The sequence below is a fragment of the Hydractinia symbiolongicarpus genome, chromosome 1 (genome assembly GCF_029227915.1).
Source record: "Hydractinia symbiolongicarpus strain clone_291-10 chromosome 1, HSymV2.1, whole genome shotgun sequence".
Lineage (NCBI taxonomy): Eukaryota > Metazoa > Cnidaria > Hydrozoa > Anthoathecata > Hydractiniidae > Hydractinia > Hydractinia symbiolongicarpus.
Window position 1 is genome coordinate 22,829,953 of NC_079875.1, and position 22,588 is coordinate 22,852,540.

Here is a 22,588-nt window from a genome sequence, read left to right on the forward strand (position 1 = left end):
GCGGTAACATGGCATCCAGTAGCCATGGGAAAAACCTATCCTTAAAATACGTATCAATAGGCGAAATTCCGTCGTCTTCGGATTTCTTTTCGGCTGAGAGTAAAAATGTGTCGTGCTTAGTCTCCTCTTTTATACTTTCCTGCCTTGCTTGCCCAAACAAAGTCTTACACGTCATAGCCATCTTGCGGTAGTTTTTAACTCCACTCAAATTTCTACATGTCAAAGCAAAACACCTGTCATCGTGCGCAGTCGCTTTGAAGTAATTCTTACTCTTCATCGTAGAGGCTTTTTTACCACATTTCTTAACGTTGGCTATGAATTAAAATCATGTTCTGTCATCCACATGCGATATAGCGGTGTCAATGTTCAACACCAACATTTTTTTATTGCCAAACCACGCATTTTTTATTATTTTTTTGGCACACAACAACCAGACAACTTAAAACACCTGAGCTCTTCAGGGGGGTAAAACTGGCTAACAAAATTACTCTAAAGACCTTTCTTTTACCACATTATATTCCAATAATACTTCGACACACTAGGTTCATCTATTAATTTAAAAAATATTGAGTATTTAAACGGAATACGTACAGAAAGCCATTTTGAAAAAAATCATCGTGGGTAAAAATAATCCCTGGATTTGGCAAACTTGGCAGAATATCTCCATTTCACAGTGTAACCATTTTGGGAAAACTCTAGGCACAAATATCAAAAAAGATTTTCCAGAAAAAAATATAAACTTCTATTAAACTGTTTACGGAGGTGCTGTAACTTTGTGCTTCAAAGTGCAGATTTCTTTTCAAAGTATAAACATTTATATTGTATAGTGTGTGTGTGAACATAGATTATATTTTAAGTCAGGCCTCTAATGGATTTAATTTACATTTCGTGTGTGCCAAACTCGGTGCATTTATGATTAAAAGCGATTAGTCACTTGATCAGATATAAATGTAGAAGAAAAAAACAGTCAAACACCGTATTAGTATGATTTCCGTAATGTTTTTTTACAGTGCAGATGGGTATAATTTTTTATTAATATTGTTGTAACGATACAGCTTTCTTAATTAACCGAATACACTGCACGTTTTTACCTTGCAAGCAATTTCAAATTTCCATACCTTTATCTCAATATGAAATTTTTTAAATGGATTTCTTAATTAGGTTAAGGCGAGAAAATTTTTTTAATTTGGCACGTAGTAAAAGCCCTGAAAAAAACTTTTCTTTATCATTTCGAAACATAGTAATTGCGGATATTTATTAACCAGTAATCTAGTTGTAAAGCAGAAAGTTTTGTACAGCGAAATTGTTATTTTCGGCTTCTCAAACTTTTAAACGTTGCAGTCATGTTGCGACAGAATTTTTTTAACAAGTTTAAAAGGGGATGGTTGAAATAGGTTATTTGCAAACACTATTTCTATAAATTACATATCTTTTTTATAGAAAATTTAAGCTTAGAGTTTCGAGTTTTATCTCCACTTTTGTACAGAGAGTTATTGAATGTGAAAAGAAAATTAGGTGAAGGTGGACGATGTGCTACACATTTCAAGTGGAATCCAAAACATACTTACTTGATCCTTTTGATTCTGCATGTGAACGTTTAGAAGCTAGATAAAAAAACACAACAACATAGCATTATGACAAAAAAAAAAATAACAACAACAAAAATCTCGTTTAAAAGAAGAAAAAAAATTATCTCAAAGCATAAAAACTAGATTTTGCTTACGTTTGGGTCTCTGTTTGGTCTCCCTCCCGATCATCTGAATATTCTTGGTGTTTTGCGAAACGATCTGTCCATTTCTGTACTCAACTTGAACGACCAGATGGAACATGTTCAGTTCGTCTGTCAGAGAACGTTCAAGCTCGTACACCTTCTTCCCTTTGTACTCATAAATAGAATCCAAATCCAGGGTAACGAGATACTAAATAATCAAACATATAATATATACAATATATAAAATACACATATAAAAAGCATACATCTTTATCTGGTACATGTTTGAGGGATTGTTTTTAATAGCGTTCTAACCTTGCTTTCTTGAACAGGTTCAAATCTGGCTTCCACAGGAACAGCTCCAACTCTTTTAATGATGTTGTCCGTCTCATTAGTACGTTTCACTTTAATCGAAGAATTCGAAACCAAATCTCTCTGCTGAGCTGAATGGAAGTCCAGTATGAACGATATGTTGCCGCTCTTTACACGTTGTTGCGAAAATCCACTTGTCCTCCGCTGCAAGTTGGAAATTAGTAGAAAGCATATGAATTTACTAAATTTTTAATTATAATCAACAGATGTTTCTCCCCTTAGAAAAAATCACTTTAATTTTTTTTTATCTTATTAACTTTAACCTATAACTAAAACTATTAGACCGTTGCTAATGAGTTGAAATCAACGGGCATGAGAAACTCTAATTGCTTCGAAAATAAATTCTAATTGCATGTGTACCTGCACTTTGAAGAGCTTTTCTGGATACTCCACATATACTAGGTTGAAGGGTGGTAGCTGTATTTGGGGGTTGACCATGTTGAAAATATTGCCAATGCCAGTGTTGGAAAAAACAGAATATGGTGTTCCCAGGGTACCACTATCTACAAGAAAGAGGAGAAATATGTTCACGCAAATGTTTTTTGGAGTGCGGAACAAAAAATTTAAACAAAAACAACAACAATAAATAGATTCAAGCAAACCTACTGTTGGTATCCATGCTTGGCAATGTGTTTGGTGTGATAAACTGAGTGTCTGATACAGTGAACTGTGGATTAGACAGTCCCTCAGAATACGTTTCTGAAGCTGAAAGCAACGGCATTCTTGGATTCGAGTCACTCATCTCTCTTTTATTACAATTCTTCACTTTTTTTTAATAAAACCTAAAATGTATGAATTTATTGAAATAAATTATTTTGATGCTTTCTGATGAGTTAAGTTCAACTGACAGATCTACGTTTCGCAAATAGTATAACTAACTAGCTTAATAAATCTTGACACAATATAACAGCATCAACATGACCCAACACAAAAAACAAAAAATAAACATATATAAGAACTCCTTTTTAATTTAGTTTTTTTTCCTTGCAGGACCTCCTTAGCAGCTGTTGCAGATTAAATACATACACATCTGACATTTTCGAACAAACACTTCTACATTTATACTGTTTCGCAACCACAAGACCAATTATATATAACTTTTTTTCGCTAGAAACTAAGCAGGGCTGGAAACCGAAACTAAACGCTTAGCCAGAATAGATCGAATTACGAAAAATAATATAGAGTATAATAATAAAAAAAATGTTAATCGTCATATTAGCCATTATCTCAAACTACCTTTATTGTCTTTTGATTGTTTTGATAGCTTCTAGCAGTAATGAAATTCTTGCTAGAGTTTCTAGTCAGACTGGGGGAATACCTAGGATTGTAATAAGTCTTTTACAAATAGGAACTTCTCATTAACGTATTTCTAGGCAATTAATTACTTTGTTAATTAATTTGGACTTTAAACTGAGAAAGTCAGACCATGAGATGAGAAAGTAAAAAATTATAAACAAAAAATAGAATTACGAAAAAAAATGGAGAATGAAACTAAAACCGTCTTTAAATTCACGTTCAATGGCTTTATGTAATTTCCTTCAAAAATTGACAATTGCATCATAAACTAATGAAAAAAAGTTTCCAAAACGAAGTAAAACAAAGAAAGTGATTCGTTGCTTGGCAACCTGCAAGATAAACAATACGATATTTTGTGACGTACTCAACGCCGCATTTAATTTAACAAATTTATAATAAAACGAAAGCATTGGAACTAAAAATCAACAAAAAGAAAGTAGGAATAACTGTAGAGATACATTTTCCCATGATTCATTTTTACCTAAACAAACAACACAGAAACGCGTGTGAGTGTATGCTGGTAATGTAACACAAATTCAAATAAGCATGCATGGGAAAGCACACAAAGCATGCCGGGAAAAATATTCCAAGGACTGGACCTATTTAAATACCGCACAAAATAATAAAAAATAAGAATATAAATAATACAAATAATAATAAGAATCGGTGTTAAAATTTTTTTATAATGAATTGAAATATATATATATACAAAAATATATTTTCACACCCGACCACCCGGATAAGGTAAACCCCCTAAGAAGACGCCCTTACATGTCGAAATTAAAACACCAAGTATATTGATATTTATAAAATAAACAAGAAAAGAGGAAGATATGTTACGACATACTTGCGTAAAGAAATATTTGCTTAACTGGCTTTGCGGTCACCACATTTGAGATCTGATATCAGTTTGCTTTGAGCTGTGAAAGCAAGTGGAGAAAATAAATAAAAACTGGGTAAATTCCCATCTTATTCACAATGTTAACGATTTCAACAATGATAGTTAATTATGCAGTGACACTAAAATGGTAGCTAATTATGCGATTCAGTGACATTATATATATATATATATATATATAAAATATAAAAATTAATTTTGGGTGACTGATTTGTCATTAAAAATTGTAATAAAAGAACACCTTTTTCCACATCGGGAATATAACAAAATAAATTAATTTTTCTGTACAAAATATTAAATATGCAAAATATAATCGAAGATATCACAATTTAGAAAAGTTTAAATTTCGACTCGGGAACACAATGTATGTTCTTGTACTTTTCCCACGAGACAGAATCGTAGCGGTACCATTCTGATGGCGCTTCACTGTAATAATAAACATGGTGGCATTTTTTATCGACTGCGTAAACGTCAGGTCCATAGACACGTTTCTGGCCAGTGGTAGCATCCCTGGTTGATCTCTCGCCACCGTATGCGCATCGATCGATATTTAAATAATATCGGATACCTATATACAAACACCCGATTTTAACATGTAAGTCCGTTCATTCACAGACACGAGTCCTCTTTTCGTTCCATGCATACCTCCTCGGTATGTAAGACTTAATTGTTTATTTAAAAACATTTTAACATGTCGATAGACGCTCTTTTGAGTTTTACACGTAAACAAAATATTACTTACCTGTGCCGTTCATGGGTTTGTAGTTGTGATTGGTTTTCTTCATCAGACTTCGGAATGTGAACTCGATTCCGTTAACAGTTGGATACTACACGAAATATTCACAAAAATGATTAATAGAAGATACCTAACTTCTTCTTTTTTAAGAAGCCACCAAGCTTTCTCTGTCTACATCTTAGTTTGCGACTCTTCCTTAAAAAAAATCGACCAAAACCAGTATCAACCAGTTTTGCACATTTAAATGTTTGAAACAGTTTTTCATAAGGTTTGCATTCCATCGTTTTGGCCTGTCTGTCCTTTTGGACAAGATGACGTTATCCAAATTTTTAGAGTCCTCTAAAAGTTTTCTAGAGTGGGATTAAAAGTCAAAAACGGCCGGCTAGAAAGAGGTTAAAAGGAAAAACAGCCGGCTACAGCACTTACATTAAATACGTATTTCCCTGGATTGTATTTGAAGTTGGATATCCTGCCAGCAAGAGATCCTTTTCGGCACACGTAATATCTATAGGCTGTTCCTGGTACTAACAGCTGCCATAAAAATATGCCCGTCAATATTGCCAAAATTCCTGATAACAAACCACACGACACGAAACCTAAAGAAGAAATGGTTGCGTTAAGCAGAGCAAGAAGTTGTAAAACGCATCCGTATAAATGCCATGGATGTGAAGTGTAATAATTTTAGCGAACGAAGAATTGCATACTTTTTTACATGAACTATTTTTTCTGTATTTGATTTCTTAACTAATCTATATTATAATAGCCGTATAGGTCTGTCTGTCACGCAAAATGGTACTGCAACTAGCAAGACGCACGCAATGCAGTATAAAAAATTTTATATTTCAAAAAAAAAAAATTTGCAAAAATATGTTCGCGCAAATAATTTAACCAATACAACGAAGACACAAAAATTCTGTGACGTTATTTCAAAAACAAAATAGGCAAATGTTCTCTGAGCTTTATCTCGCGTTGAATTTCCGCACATTTAGTGTTTATGTAAGAGAAATTTTTTGATGATAAGATTATGTTTAGCGTGTCAGCTTTTTAAAATAAATATAAAAAAAACACACATCTCCTGAATCTTCTGTTTGACTTCTTCAACTTGGCAATCTTTCTTTCCCAGTGATGCTCCATGTCTTTCAATCTTTTATTCAAAAGCAACTGACTAGCGCTACTCAGCACAGATACTCCAGCTTGAACCATGCCAATCTATGACATTGAAAAGTAAGCTACCTACACGATTTTAATTTTTTTCAGTTTTCCAAAACGTTCGGGTTTATCTACACATTTTGTTAGCCATAATTTGGATGAAAAAAAATCTTTTGTAATATTCGGTCAAACAATTGTTAACCATAAACAGATGGTTCATCTCTTGACCTGTGATATGTTTAAATTCTGGTGAGAGATGTTGATCGACAAGTGCCTGGTTTTACTGAGCTCAAGCAAGGGAAGGAGCTAAGTTGAAAAAAAGGGAGGTTCCTTAAATCTTAAAAAATATTCAAAAGTATACAGAAGAAAATAAAGTAATGTTTACTGCGTCTTCATTTTCGGCATGTCTGGACTGGAACGCATATCCAACAAGTGAAGCATCCTTTATATCTTTGTAATTCAAGTACCCTCCTGCTACTGCAACTCCTGGACAATCAACAGATGCGTATAGTGGTTCGTTTGCATCAACTGATCCTCTTACACGCACAGGGACTATTCCCATCATGCAGATGGTCTCAGTGATAGCTGAAAATATAAAATGCAGTTGAATTCTCTTTGTTATTGCTTGACGGGATGTTTTTAGCAGGAAATTTTCCGACAGTGACATTCTTGCTACTATCAGAGAAAATTTTTAGTTCTAAAAAAATGAAAAAAGGTCGACTCACCAAAATTTCGAGGTACCATGGCTTCAAGGTATTGAGAACGTGTGATTACACCTTTTAACACAACTTCAGACGCATTCTCTGACGTTAACATTACTATATTTTGTTTCTTCGCGACCTCATCAAATGTTATGCCCACTATTTGCCCTTCTTTAAATACAAGGGTGGGGTCATCCAACGTGTAATGATATGCTATGTCACCATTGGGTGACTGTAATATGCTATTAAGCAACATGTCACCCACTTCAATCGATTTTGTCTCGATGTGTTTTGTCACAATCTTTCTGGCACGGAATACATCTAGTAGAGAAAATTGTCTTGACTTATTAGGAGAAAAAATAGTTTTTGTAAATGTTGCGTTTTGTGTGGTAGACACCAGTAAATCTGATGAATATAATTAGAGCTCAGAATTCGGGTTAATAAAAAAATACAACTGGTACTCTAACCTCACCAGAAATCAAAGAGACAAGAAAAACCAAAGAAATGGGCAGACAAGAGAAAATCAAAGAAATGGAGAGACAAGAGAAAATCAAAGAAATGGACAGACAAGAGAAAACCAAAGAAATGGACACACATGAAAAAATCAAAAAAATGGACAGACAACAGAAAACCAAAGAAATACAGGGACAAGAGAAAATCAAAGCAATGGAGAGACAAGAGAAAATCAAAGAAATGGAGAGACAAGAGAAAACCAAAGAAATGGACACACATGAAAAAATCAAAAAAATGGACAGACAACAGAAAACCAAAGAAATACAAGGACAAGAGAAAATCAAAGCAATGGAGAGACAAGAGAAAATCAAAGCAATGGAGAGACAGAAGAAAATCAAAGAAACGGACACACAAGAGGAAATCAAAGAAATGGACACACAATCAAAGCAATGGAGAGACAAGAGAAAATCAAAGCAATGGAGAGACAAGAGAAAATCAAAGAAATGGAGAGACAAGAAGAAAATCAAAGAAATGGACAGACAAGAGAAAATCAAAGAAATGGACAGACAAGAGAAAATCAAAGAAATGGACACACAATCAAAGCAATGGAGAGACAAGAGAAAATCAAAGCAATGGAGAGACAAGAGAAAATCAAAGAAATGGAGAGACAAGAAAAAATCAAAGAAATGGACAGACAAGAGAAAATCAAAGAAATGGAGAGACAGAAGAAAATCAAAGAAATGGAGAGACAAGAGAAAATCAAAGAAATGGAGAGACAGAAGAAAATCAAAGAAATGGAGAGACAAGAGAAAATCAAAGAAATGGAGAGACAAGAGAAAATCAAAGAAATGGAGAGACAAGAAAAACCAAAGAAATGGACACACATGAGGATACCAAAGAAATGGAGAGACAAGAAAAAATCAAAGAAATGGAGAGACAAGAAAAAATCAAAGAAATGGACACACATGAAAAAATCAAAAAAATGGACAGACAACAGAAAACCAAAGAAATACAGGGACAAGAGAAAATCAAAGCAATGGAGAGACAAGAGAAAATCAAAGAAATGGAGAGACAAGAGAAAACCAAAGAAATGGACACACATGAAAAAATCAAAAAAATGGACAGACAACAGAAAACCAAAGAAATACAAGGACAAGAGAAAATCAAAGCAATGGAGAGACAAGAGAAAATCAAAGCACTGGAGAGACAGAAGAAAATCAAAGAAACGGACACACAAGAGGAAATCAAAGAAACGGTTCTTTTTTATGGAAATATTAAGTTTTTTCAAAATTTATTCCTATTTTCTGATTTCCCCCTAAATATCTTTAAAAAAGTATAGATTGCTGTTTATGGAAGTTCTGTTACACACAATTTTACTTTGGTGTAATCTGATTCATGAATAAAAAAACGTATCCTGTAATATTACTGCTGACTGTGCTCTAACAGCAGTAAGGGTGGAACCACAAAAAAATACTGAACAACAAAGTTTTGTTTATGCAATGTTTATTTTTAATCTTTTTATTTATATCTAAAATAGGAATAATCTTTAGTAGGAAGTGTAAAATTGACATTCAAGTTTTAGCTGCTTGTTTTAAAGTTGCGAAATAACTAAACCAATCTTGTTATCTTTGTTTGTGTGGCCTATGTTGTATGTGACATAGAACATATTACTCCAACCTGAGCAGTGCTTTAATTTCATTCTAAAAATAAGTTCTGGTGTTATTCTTGAAGTATTGTGTCCAAATTAAAAATACATTTTTACACTTTAGGTAAACCAATGAAACCTACAAAAAGTAGAAATGGTGTTTGTGCTTTTAATATTGGCAACTTAATCTTCTTGCATGTTGCTGCCTGATTTTTACAGCAACAACAACAAAAATGCAATACACAATGTACAGAAAAAAAATTTTAAGGTCTAAATTGCAAGTCTTTTTTCTGATTTAAAATGAAACGTAATAGCTATACATTGTTTATCATTCCACCAGAAAAAACACGTCCAAAATATATGCAGTGCTTGTACTGAGCTTATACAATTTCAAACGACAAAATTTTTAATTAGGAGTAACTAGCCTATATTCACCTTTGTAGTCAATCCTTTTTAAAGTAAAAATGATAATTAATAATTTTTTTGTTTTCATTTTACGAATGCTGTCATCCACTGAGAAGTGCATTGCAAAAAAATTCGATACGTTTTTTTATTATGAGAATCAGTAGTGACTGACTGTGTTTATTCTTGGAGCCTTTGTCAGACATATTTGTTCTCATTCTGTTTTTGATAAAAGGAACACAACTTCAGAATTCAGCCTAACTTTGTTCTTATCTATATTATCCTTATCAGGGTCGTGTTTTTACCGTGTTTTTCGGATTGTGGTTTGTGTCCTTTATTCCAATAGAAAAAGGTCATAATACATTTCTGAATGTTACGAACTTAGAGTCAACTACACAGTAACATAAAGCTAATGAATCTCCACTTGTGAGTTGTTATTGCTAGATAAATACACTGAATATCAAACAATTCAATTTCATCATAACTACATGCATAACATACAACAAACCTTCATCTAACTGTGGACTACCATAGCCAGATGAAAGACTTGCTGCTTTACAAAGAGGTTCGGAGGAATCCACTAAAATGCAAGAAATTTTGTTTTAAGATACATAATTATTTTAACTAAGAATTTAGTTGGTAATACTAACTACATGCCTCTAGCTTTTACAAAAGATTGTCAGGGATAAAGAAGCAGACTTTCAATAATTTTTTTTTTTATTCACCGTTTAGGAGCAAAACTAATTTTTCAATTCTTGTTAATAAAAACTGGAATAATTTCGCATACATGCCAAAAGGTATAGACCATCTAACCATTTACAAAAACATACATAACAATTTGCCTACCTGAACTTTCTGAACTTTTTCGAACTCTTCCTTCCATTGGTCGTTTCTCTAAACCAAGAAACATAAAACATAAACAACACATAAATACTTTTTTTAGTGTCACAAAATCAGAGTTTGCTCTTAAAGAATTTAAGGTGATAATGTTTTTCAATTTCAATTCAAAATAGTTACAAAGTGTCAATAAAAAGCTTTAAGAAATTACCCCCAGGAATATTTTCTCTTCCAACTAATAAAAACTCTCTAGTCTTCACAGATTTGTAACGACCATCTTGCAGTGTGATATTAATTATCAAATGGAAGGTGTTGAGTTCTTCAGTCAAAGTTTTTTGGAGGTGATAGACTTTTTTACCATCAACCACATAAACTGAATCTATATCAACTTTAACAAGATACTAAACCGGAAAATAGAGTTAAAGGAATTAAGAACAGTTGTATTAAGAATAATAAGAAAACCTGGGCAGTTTCAACACTCACACCACACAGGAGACAACCTCAATGGGAGCTTTTGTTCCTTTTCTCCCTAATACCGTCTGCTACCCTAATACCAGAGAGAAGGGACAAAGGGTACTGGGATCAAGGTTGCAATACAAATATTTTGTAACTGAAAAGATGTCCATTTCTGGCACAAAACCCAAAAATATAAAGTATGCAAAATTTCCTAAAGTTAATCTGTGATAAATTTTGTTGCTTTAGCATAAAATCAACCGGAAGCTACTATAGAGCTAGCTGTACTCCTACTTTTAGCTAACCCAAACACTGAACACCATATTTGGGAATGGGTGAACAACAAAAAAAGTATGTTAGCTATAGATGCGCAACCAAAAAAAATTTTTATGTAGCCAACAAATTTAATAAATGGCTCACCAAACTTTGAAATTATATAAAAAATAAAAAATAAACCGAAAAAGAAGAGAAGAGAGGTGGGTTTTGACACCAAAACGACGTAATTAAAATTGTATCTGAAGTTAGGTTTTAAACACTACCCAAGGTGTGAGTGAATTATTTGACATTCTTATAATAATTAAAAAACAATTTTTAAAAAAAGTGATCACCTTTGTTTGACCGAGAACTTGGAATTTTGGCTGTAATTCAACAGGTCCAACGTACTGTGGTGTGTTAACCACTTCGTTTGTACGCTTGACAAAAATTTGAATACTTTTTATCAGTCCATATGTTACAATATCTTGAAAATCCAATATAATTTCCAATTCACCATTTCTTACTCTTTGTTCGGACTTTCCTCGTGTACGCTTCTGTAATATAAAATTGACATTAAAATATTTTTGTTCAAAACTTGCTGATGATAGTAAAAAAGTACTATCACAATTGAGACAAAAATATTTCATTTTGTTAAAAAATATTTTTTCTGTTGAACAACTTTTAAGTAGTGTACTATATTTCGTGTGCATGTTTTATGAATTTTACAACTTAGGCCACGCTTGTGAAAATAACACTCTAAAAACATAAAGGAAGGATTTAAAGAAAGCATTTTTCCTTCAAATCATCACTGGTGCATAAAAGTTTCGATCAATTTTTTTGGTTTAAATAATGGTTTACCATTTATACATTATGTATTTCTATATGAGACCCAATAACACACTTAGGACTTTTGAAACCAGAAAAATTGTTTGTAACCAATCAACTAGAAAAGAAAGAACATTGAATAAGATTGGTTGACGTATAAGTAGGATTGTCTATTTTTTGTCCATTAATGTCAATCAATTCAACTATTTTCTTTAAGAAGCTTAAATTCCAAAACAAACAAGGGTATTTGTTCAGAATTTTAAGGAGAAAAAAATTCCACACTGTTCAAAAATCTTTCATGATTACACACTAAAAAAATTTGTTGTAGAAAGACAGCCGAATAAATTTGCACCAATGCAAATATTAATAATTGGAAGTCTTGAAACATAAAAATGCATTACACTAACCTGAATTTTAAACAATTTTGTTGGAAACTTTTTGTAATCGAGTTGAAGAGGAAAATTATTTTGTTCATAGGATGTGTTAGACATTTGAAAAGTCAGATCAGTTCCTAAGAAAAACAATTTCAAAAAAGACGGTACTAATCAAAAAGAAATGTGCTCAATTATTAACCCAAGTTAAACCATGGGTATCTGCTCATTAACTACGAATATTACTCGCTTAAAATAAACACGTCCAGCAGATGAGTTTTCATGAGCTTAAAAACAAAATGCAAATAATTGTACCTGCCAGAGTGTTTTGAATGTTGTAAGGGTAGAAATTTGTATCTTGTTGAGAATATTCCGTCTGAAGATCTGTCAAGTTACACAAATCCAGTTGTGTCCCTTGTGATAAACTAACACCAAGAGGTTGTTGAATGCTCAGCAGAGGTTGCCGTAAGCCTGTGTAAGCCATCTTTCTTTAAAAATATTTGTTTAACTATACTGTTGAGAGAGAAATTTCACATTGTATTTTTAAAAACATGGGAAAGATAATAACTAATAAATCCAAAATTATACAGAACTTTTTTCTGAAATGTTGTTTCTTATAAAAGATAATGATTGGATTTCCATGTTTTTTTGCTTTTTATTACTAAAGCAAGGCTCACATCTGTTAGATTCTCTTGTGTTCCTTCTTATTCAAACAGTTTAAACATTGCAAAAAATTGCTAATTTTCTATATATATTAGTTATAAAATAGTTGCGAGTCTCTTAAAAAACAAGCATGCCCATAAATGGTAGAGGAGATATTTCAGTTTAGCTATTGTGCCCATATCAAGGGCTTTGCAATATGCAAAACAAAATGTTACCCATTGGATAGAGCTTAAAATGGTGAACAGCCTGGAAGGTTTTCTGAGTCCAAAAAGGAACACACACCCTTCACATGTCACCAATAGATATAATTATAAAATTATTATAAACAAACTGCAAGCCTTTAGGAAAAATCCATTATGGTGAACAAATAATGGAAAATATATTCGAAGTTGATAATGGCCTGTCCATACACTAAAATTTTTTTTGGCGAGCTTGAAAGCCTGATCAAACTGTATTAAAATCTTGTGCATTTGATGAACAATAAAAAGGTATTTGGGCTCAAAGTTTTTTGATAACTTTATAACTAGTCAGTTCCAAAACAGGCTAGTCAGTCTGGCTTGGGGGAATTTAACCAAAATTGGTTTGCATGTAGGAGATGACATCCATTTTATATTACCAGTTATTAGTACAACGCAATGATAACGTCTATGACATTACTTTATTGTGTTGAAATTCATTTTTTGAGCCTACTCAAGACTAACTGTACAGTCCATGGAAAAATTAACTTTCATAGGGAGGCAAACAAATACTGAAATAAATTATTATGTCAAGAAACATCCATCCATACATTTAAAAATATTAAAATTTGTTTAACCATTGCATTTACTAAGTTGAGCTTGAAACACTGATCAAAATAATGTGTAATGTGTATAGATACTATGCTTTTGACTATTAAGGGTATTATAGTATTCAGGTTTTTGTCCTTAACCTGTTGTTTCAGCAACTGGTGGGTTGGCCATCTTTGGTGAATTGGACCCGTTTTTGTCCCCAGGGCTACTCTTAGTCATCCATAAGAAAGACAGGTGGAATAATTAAATTATTCCACCTGTTGTTAACATTATTAAACCTAAAATAATGCTGTCAAGAAATTTAAAAATGAAAAGAAAATAGAACAATGAAAACATCCATTTTGTCTATCACATAGTTAACTTATATTATAAGCGATACTTTCAAAGAAGATTTCGTTCAAATAACAAGTTAAATATGCCACAGCTACTTTGAAGCATAAGCAGCAGGCCAAGAGTTTTATAAAACAAAATATGATAAATATATATGAGAGATATGATAATTGCATGCTGATTTGAAATTACAATAGAGTCAATTGGATCATGTTATAATAAAAACTACTCTAAATTTGATTTTTTGAGTGCAAACTCTGATTGTTGATGCAAGATTAAAAATTCAAAAAAGCAGTTAATTAAAACAGTTATTCAGGGATTACCTGTACTAGTTTCAGGGTTCTTTCTCTTTTTTAAAAAATAAAATTGTGAAAGAATTAAGGAGATTTGTAGGATTCCAAAAGATTTATAATATTGCTATTAAATTAGAAAGGAGAAACTTTTGAAGGTATAAAGACAAAAAGAGTAATTTTATACTTTTGCATGGAGACAGACATATATATCTAAATCCAAATGAGAATGTGACAAAAAGACAATTTTAAAAATTACGATAATGCAGCTCTTACATTGTCCGTCTAGACAGACAATTTGTATTTGAAAATATAAGTTGACATCCATTATTTTCTAGTGACTTAATCTTTCCTTGTTATCTAGCTGATATATTCGTCACTCCTAAAGTTCAGTCCTTACATAAAATGCTAAAAATAAAATTATAAAAATCAGAGGCGTTAGAAAATAAAATTGGCAGTAAGCGAGTTAAAAGCACAATGACTTGAAATATTTAATCGATTTGAGGAAGAATCAAATCGAGAGAGCTGCTTTCAGGCATCCAAGAACATAGAATTTTTAAAACCATGAGCCATTGAAGCCTTTACTGTAAATTTCTAGCTAACTCCCTGAAAGGCATCATAAATATTTTTTGAGAATTTGAAAAGTTTTAAGCATACATTTAGGTTGAGCATGAAGGCTTTGTTTAGCATTATTGTTAAACAGAGCATTCATTATACCAATAATCCTCCTATTAATCAAGTATTTGGATTTGACAATTGACAATTCACACAGATCATGCAATAAGGTGAAAATCCCATTTTTCAAATAATTTGAACTAAAAACTGTCCTTCAAAGGTTAAGTTTTACTACAAAGTTGATTTAATTGTTTACATTGTTGGTTAAAAGTATAACACATAAAACAACCAACTCTACAATTCCAAGGCTGTGCTTTACAGGTTCTGACATGAAATCAAATCCAATTCAGTCATTATTATAACAGCGAAAGAAACAGCAAATGTCAAAATATTTGTGCATTTATTATCATATCATTATATATATAAACCCTTAAATTCATTGTTTTGTAAAATGTCATATACTGTACTCCATTGAGAATAGCAGTTAAAATTTACATCTAAGAATGAAAGGTGAGCAATCAAATAATAACAGGGAAAAATGATTTGTACATAACCTATTATTTGTATACAAAAAAGGATTGTTGCTTAAGAAAGGATTGTTGCTTAAGAAAGGATTGACCTTCAGAAAATAGTAAAGCTATTTGTTCAAGACTTGTTTCCAAATTAAATAACAATCGTCTCTAAAAAGCATTTTAATCTATTCGCATAAATCTAGGCACATATCAAACTTTCTACTCTCTAATAGAAAGCAAAATCACATGCTTTCTATTAAAGAAACTTTCTCTCCGTATAAATAGAGCAACAATAAACAAAGTAGCTTTTATAAAGTTAATCTCTATTAATTCAAAAAAGTAATTTCCTCATTAAATTAACTACTCCCCTGTAGTATTAAAAAGATAAAAACGAGAAGTAGGAAGTGTAGGGACACAGAAACAAACTTAATTCTAGAAACTTTTTAATTCAATTACCAACACAAAAACAAGTTGAATTGCGGTCTATTATCCTGAAAAGGAGATGCCAAATTATAGGGTACCTCCTTGAGTCTTCTAGGACTAATCTCCATGAAATGTTTTTGCATACCAAGGGTTTAAAAGGAAAACAATTGCTACTCAACTGAAAAGTTTTTTTAACGCAATATAGTATTTGCAATTTCATAGAATAAAATCCCCTGAATAAGGAATAAGGCATGGCAGTAAAAAAAGCCATTGTATATATAATTTACAACGGCATCCGGTAAAAAAACAAACAATGCTGTCGTAAATCATATTCACGACGGCAATTGAAGGACAAGCCTCACTACCGTCTTAATCCAAAAGAATTATCATAACCTTTCATGACGTTTTTACATCAGCATTAATTATGGTGTTGAAAGTTAATGCAAAGTTTTGCAAACTCTGCACTTCTTAATGACGCTTGTACCCACAACATACTTATCAATTTGTGCCCTGATAAAGAAGCAGAAGCAAAATCCATAGAATTTGATGAATAATTATCTCAACAAGTTTTACAATATGTAATTACTTCTCCATCTTCATTGCATTGCACCAAGGTTTCTAAAAACCCTAGCTATCAATTTTTTTTTTTGACTTGGCATCCTAGAGTTTGTGTTGTGTTCAATGAGTGAACAAAAACAGTTTACATGTCCTTCACTTAATTGACCAAAAGTTAAATATTTTGCTGCTGTAAATTTAGAATACGACAACAGCAAAAGGTGAATGCCGTCGTTAATTCAGAAGGCTGGAAATTTATGCATTGTGAAACTGCAAGAAAATTGCTGTCATAAGAAAGTTAAAAAACAAAAAGTTCCAGGTGTTGCAAGAAAAAACAAAAACTACAATTAATTCACTATATTTTGTTATAAATTAATTAATGTGTGAGCAATGCACTAAAAGTTATTTTAGAACAAAGTACTGTGATTTTTAAGCTCTGTAGAGTTGTTTTCGCATCACTTTTCACACACAAAATTGGTTCTGCAGTGTCCAAAAGCGCAATTAGTGTCTACAATGCAAGAATATTTTCGCTTGTGTGTGCAGTTATTTAAATTTTTTCTCTTTTTTGTGATTGATTTATTAAGAAAATAATTAGCCGTCAAGACAAAAAGAACAAAATATGCGTCACTTGTTTTTAAAAAGATATGTAGCAAGTTATTCTTGCTTAAAATAATAAATACAACAGGAAAGTTATTTTCATAAAAACATTTTAGTGTTATTTTAATGCTTTTTGTGCAGTCTCACACATGCAATTTCACATGTGCAAAATCTTTTCAGGGACTATAGTTTAATTGTCATATATTTCAAGAGTTTTGCAACATTTCAATTTTTTTTTAAATTCCTAAATGAAGAAGGGTGTTACGACAAGCATATCCTAGCTTGTTTTTACATGTATTTTTCCTATACAGTGGTCTATGTAACAGCAGTCTTGCAATATTACATTTTATGTTTGCTAACTTCCACACAAACCATATTAAATTTTATGTGTGTGATTAAGACCTGAAAATAACAAGCCAAAGCTCAACATGTTTTTGGCTCTGTGTGAAGACATGCTAGTATGATCGCACCTGCTAGAATGATAATATAAATACAGTATGTTTAACAGTCAAGAGAAAGAGAAGGAAATTTTGTTGACTTTTAAGAAATAATAGTTTGCATTTAACAAGTTTAATTTGTTTTTAATTGGTTCAACTAGTTTCAAAGTTTGTTTCAATTATACGCCAAAACCTTTACATTGTATCACAAATAATATTTTGACAATTTATCAAAATCGTTTCAAAATCATTTTAATTTTTTGTAGTCACTCGTTTTGAAATATACATAAAATATAAAATTATTTCTTAAAGAAAAATACAAAACATTTAATTTGTTGCAAAAATATAAGGTAAAGAATTCCATGTGATGAAAATCATTTCAATTTGTATCAAAAATAAAAAAAATCTTGGAGACAAGCCCTGAGCAAAATGGCATGTGTGTATAAAGAACCTATTTCTACAGCATAGTGATAAATAAAAAATAAGAAAACATGAATGACAGATTGCATTAAATAATTGGTACTTTCTGCAACTACCTCCACAAGTGAAGAGAATAATCCCTGGGAACAAAGTTGCACCATATTTGTCTCACGTGCATACAGAGATTCAACATAAATTGTATCACAGCACAGCATCTAAGTCAGGCTTAAATACTGATAATAATAGGAACAATAAGTCAAGTTAGCAGTGTTCATGTAGCAGTTTACCACAAAATTCTGTTTTTTACAAAAAAAATATAAAAAATAATTTTTTTACTTTTTTTTATGTCACAGTCTTTTTTTTTTCATCTTTAATATTGCGATTTTTATTAAAGGGGAAGTAAACACAGATTTAATATGTCATCAAAAGAGAACTTGTGTGTTTTATTGAAAGGTATGATAAATAGGAAATGCTCAGGCTTGAGGATTTTGGAGTTTAGTTACTTGATTCAGTGCTGTCAATATTCTCTTCTACCTTGCTCATGATACTTGTTGAGAAACAAATCCTAAGTTACAAAAGAATAAAATCCTTAGTAATAAATACAAACCAAAACTTTGATGTTATTAATGAACATAATCTTTAGTAGGGTCTAGCTTTTTTTTCAATAAACACGACATTTCAAAAACAGTATGTTTCTCGAATCTATATATAAATGAAAAGCCCTTGCAGGCTAAAAGATTTCGGCTTCTTGTTGGTGTGTAATTTTGTTCCCTATGGCTTTCAAGGTTGCCAATAGCCTGTTTTGTACAGAACTTCTACAATGTTGTTCCGTCACTTGAAATAAATAGGTATTATCCCATGATATTATCTTGAACTTGCAAAATGCTTCGTGTAAGTTTAGGTACCTTTAAGCGGTAAAAAAATGCAAGCCGATCAAACTTCAGAATCATATTCTCAAAAACATTACGCCTTGTCACAGTGACCAGGTAATGGCGTAGGATCTAATCCTATTCCAGCGCTGTTTGCCACGCGCCGACCAAACAAATTGCTTGGATTTTTTGAGGTTTTAATTTTTTGATTTATTTCAAACATTTTATCTTTAAACATTTATAGCGCATTTATATGTTTTATATATATTTTTAGTGGACGACCGATGTAGCCCTATAGATCAACTGCATGAAATTTTCTTAGCAATACACCACAGTAGCACAACTCATTGTGAATCTTTAAAGTTTTAAAATTATATCAGAATTAAGGTCTCCCCAAATGTACAAAAGGTAATCTGTAAAAATTAATACTTTAACAATACTGCACTACACTTAGCATTCATAAGAAAATGAAGACGTTTTAGCATATAAATTTAATAAATATATTATTGCTCATGGTGCAGCGATATTTCAGAAATGTTTTATTATATATACCTGTGACATGGCTAAAATTGTTATGAAGTTTAAGATATCTAAGATTTGACCATAAAGTTAGATCCTACAAGTTTAACAACAACAAAAAGAAATAGAAGTATATAGGTGAGAGAAACAAAAAGGTTATGACTAGGTTCATCGGTTTAGAATCAGCTAAAGAGACCAAATCCAAAATGCGGTTCTGTGGTATTAATACTAAAACTAGCCGGGGACCCAGAGTTGAAACACTGGGTTATGCCACAAGTAACTGTGTTACTCGGCGTTGAACGCCAGGAAGAGCGATTAATAAGAACTGTAAACTGTGCCACACATTCAGGTGAAGCGCTTTAGTATAGTATGTCATAAATCAAGTGAGGCGCATAACATTATACTGTTTCTGGTGATATATTTTTCAAAAAATAGGCACACAAATTATGGTCTTTCCAGTGTAATATATTTTTCAAAAAATAACTTTCCACAACTGTAGCTGAAATAAAAACACAGTTTACAACTTGTCTTGCTACCTTGTCATACCAAAAAAATTTAGTCAAACTTTTTTATTTTTCAAAGAGCGTTCTTGCTGAAAGTTCAAAAATAAATATTACTCCTGGCTAAAGGATTGGTTCAGGCAAACAACGTGCACATCCATATAGGTATAATACCATTTTTTAAAACTTTATCATAACTTCTGTTAACCAGAAACACAGGAAACAGGCATTATTAACATTGGACTGAGCGCTTAGTATAAGTAAACTGTGTCATCAATGCGTTTATACGTAACACCCTTGTTACTTTGGTTTAAATAAAAACATTTGAAAAAAACTTGTCCTTATACCTCATTCAGCTAAAAAAATCACTCGGCAATTTTATTTTCCGAATTAAATTTTTATGACAGTAATAGGTGTCGCTACCTACTAAACTGCATTTAGCATAAGAAATATCGATTAAGAATTTTGTTGTACAAATTCAATTTGGCTACTTTTACTCTTTAGCTAGAGGTAGCTAATGAGCTAGCTAGCTAGACGGCCACAAACTCAACATAAAAATAAATAATAATATACCAAACTTTAAAGTAATATAGATTATTATAGTAATATAGATTTGTATATATACAAATCTATATTACTATAATAATCTATATTACTTTAAAGTTTGGTATATTATTATTTATTTTTATGTTGAGTTTGTGGCCGTCTAGCTAGCTAGCTCATTAGCTACCTCTAGCTAAAGAGTAAAAGTAGCCAAATTGAATTTGTACAACAAAATTCTTAATCGATATTTCTTATGCTAAGATTATTAAAGTGTAAATGTTTCCTATGTTATATGTAGAGATGCAATTTTTTATTCGTTCTGCATAACTAGCTTTATTAACTCTATTAATTATTATACAGATTAAATATATTTCAGGAATTTTAAACTTTGAGCACACTATTAGTATAGTATAGTATAGTGTATTCTGACAATAATTTCAGGTTACAACAACCTCTAGGGTCAGCTCATAATAAATAATAATAATAAAAAAAAAACCCAGAAAATAAAAATAATTAAATAATAAACTCCCTGGACAAGAATGGAAGCTCGAATTGAAAACACTAAAAGATAAAGAAGATTTTTCTTCATTTTTTCCCTCTTAACAATAAATATTTTTGATTCTTTTTTTAAAAAAATTAGGAAATTATAGCTACCAAAGAATCAAAATTAAAAAAAAAAAAAATTAAAAAAAAATGACCCGGAAGGGGGTTACCGTATCCTTAAATATTAGGAAAATCCTATAGCATTTTTGCAGATGTGCGTGTGTGCGTTACCAAAAAAAATGAAAAGAAAGCATAAACTCAATTTCTACAAATAAAACTGTGAACTTGTGTATTGGAAGTGTTGGAAATTTCATGATAGCTAACTAGAGTTGTTATTTTTTGTAGCTAGAGAAATTTAAATAATAAATACCTGTAATCAACGCTTGAACTAAACTACCAGCCAATCAACATAAAAGGTAGGTTCGTCAATACTGTGATTAATATTACACAAAAACATAAAGTTTTAAAAACTGTTAACATTCCAAAGTACGATGTTGATAAGGTTCGAGGTGTGTAATGAATGATTGTCACAGGACATAAAAAAAGAAAAGAAAGTAAACCTTTTAAATTTTTAAAAAAGAACAACAACCTTGGCTCCAATAATGGTTTGGCTTTCGTTTTCGCAATAATGATCTCGTTACGTCATTGCTTCTGAATCAACATTCAGTGAACTTTTATTCCGGCACAACACGCTGAGCATTTCGCGGAAAATTAGAAGTGAAACTGCTCAAAACATGCGTATTGTGAGATGTGTTTTTTTTGCTCTCTGGGCAATGTTCACCGACTGAAATAATTATGAATTATGGTGACACTGTGATCACAATACTGCAAAATACGTTTTTAACCTATGTAATTTAAGAAACATAATCATAAAGACGTTGTCGAAAGAATTTCTTAAGCTTCTTCAGACACCAAATTCACCTTATGATAAATTTGGTTTAGATGGTCAATCCGGCACTTTTCTCAGCCAAGCGAAAATACCAACATAGCAACGCCCATAGCAACTATTCTCGTTATTTTTAAAGAAGTTTTTATGCTTCTTGGTTGATGTTTAACGCTCGATATCATTTTCGGGCCCCTAAGGAAAATATATTACAGTTTTATATGTAGTGTTACACAAGCAGTCAGAGAGCCATCCTCGTCCCCAGGGATTGTTGCCTATGCCAAAGCCGCTAGCGCTTACTTGACGGCTTAGCGCCGCGATGTTAGTAAAAAACCTTGGGGACGAGGTTGTCAGAGAGCTGCCTTAACGCACCCTCGTTCCCACGGAATTACTGAAGACGAGGATGACCTAAACGACGATTTAAGCTTAACTTTAATGCACATCCGTAGCATAAGGAACATAAATGGCCGTTAGCGCGTTTGAAATCGCACACTTATTCAACTCCTTTTCCATTCGACTGCATTTTCTGGTATAGCGCGAAAAGCTCTTGAGCTTTTTGCTCTCAAGCAGAAATCAATTTCCATTGTGCTTCAATTTTCTCACGCACGAAATTTAAAAAAAAAATGGCTGCTGCTGTATCCAAAAGATTAATTATTTTCTATAAACTAAAACTATCTTTTTTGTGTATTATAATTACACGTCGAAGACAGAAAAAAAGAGAGAATGATTCAAAGAAAAAGAAAATGTGGATAAGAAATATCGTTAATAAAGTTCAGACATTTTTGATTTCCGCCAGCGAAGGCGGAATCTTTAAAATCGCCTGAGGAGATAGATAGATGGATGGATGGATGGATGGATGGATGGATGGATGGATGGATGGATGGATGGATGGATGGATGGATGGATGGATGGATGGATGGATGGATGGATGGATGGATGGATGGATGGATGGATGGATGGATGGATGGATGGATGGATGGATGGATGGATGGATGGA

General features: G+C 32.1%; 3 protein-coding genes across 4 annotated transcripts in view; 1 reads left to right on the forward strand and 2 right to left on the reverse strand.

The window, feature by feature from the left end:
* The window catches only part of LOC130647013 (uncharacterized), a 52,391-nt gene that overhangs the window by 4,906 nt on the left and 24,897 nt on the right, over positions 1 to 22,588 (reverse strand). The window contains exons 2-6 of one of the 2 annotated variants that reach the window (XM_057452728.1): positions 2,690 to 2,867; positions 2,444 to 2,586; positions 2,027 to 2,227; positions 1,724 to 1,919; positions 1,569 to 1,604 (exon numbers count right to left, since the gene is read on the reverse strand). In XM_057452728.1, the coding sequence (XP_057308711.1) occupies positions 1,569 to 1,604; positions 1,724 to 1,919; positions 2,027 to 2,227; positions 2,444 to 2,586; positions 2,690 to 2,825 (712 nt within the window). In that variant the 5' untranslated portion in view covers positions 2,826 to 2,867. Of the gene's footprint in view, positions 1 to 1,568; positions 1,605 to 1,723; positions 1,920 to 2,026; positions 2,228 to 2,443; positions 2,587 to 2,689; positions 3,009 to 22,588 lie in introns of those variants that run through there. The other variant, XM_057452720.1, reaches the window with a different exon arrangement.
* Positions 4,018 to 21,322, reverse strand: LOC130647047 (uncharacterized). The gene is made up of 13 exons (XM_057452766.1): positions 21,079 to 21,322; positions 12,420 to 12,617; positions 12,141 to 12,244; positions 11,262 to 11,462; positions 10,412 to 10,601; positions 10,210 to 10,257; positions 9,872 to 9,943; positions 6,888 to 7,184; positions 6,548 to 6,747; positions 6,084 to 6,222; positions 5,440 to 5,609; positions 5,020 to 5,104; positions 4,018 to 4,845 (listed from the first exon to the last, which is right to left on the reverse strand). The coding sequence occupies exons 2-13, from the start codon at positions 12,586 to 12,588 to the stop codon at positions 4,607 to 4,609; spliced, it is 1,914 nt and encodes a 637-aa protein (XP_057308749.1). The 5' UTR covers positions 12,589 to 12,617; positions 21,079 to 21,322; the 3' UTR covers positions 4,018 to 4,606.
* Positions 7,105 to 8,220, forward strand: LOC130647056 (golgin subfamily A member 6-like protein 6). The gene has a single exon (XM_057452777.1). The coding sequence runs from the start codon at positions 7,368 to 7,370 to the stop codon at positions 8,202 to 8,204; it is 837 nt and encodes a 278-aa protein (XP_057308760.1). The 5' UTR covers positions 7,105 to 7,367; the 3' UTR covers positions 8,205 to 8,220.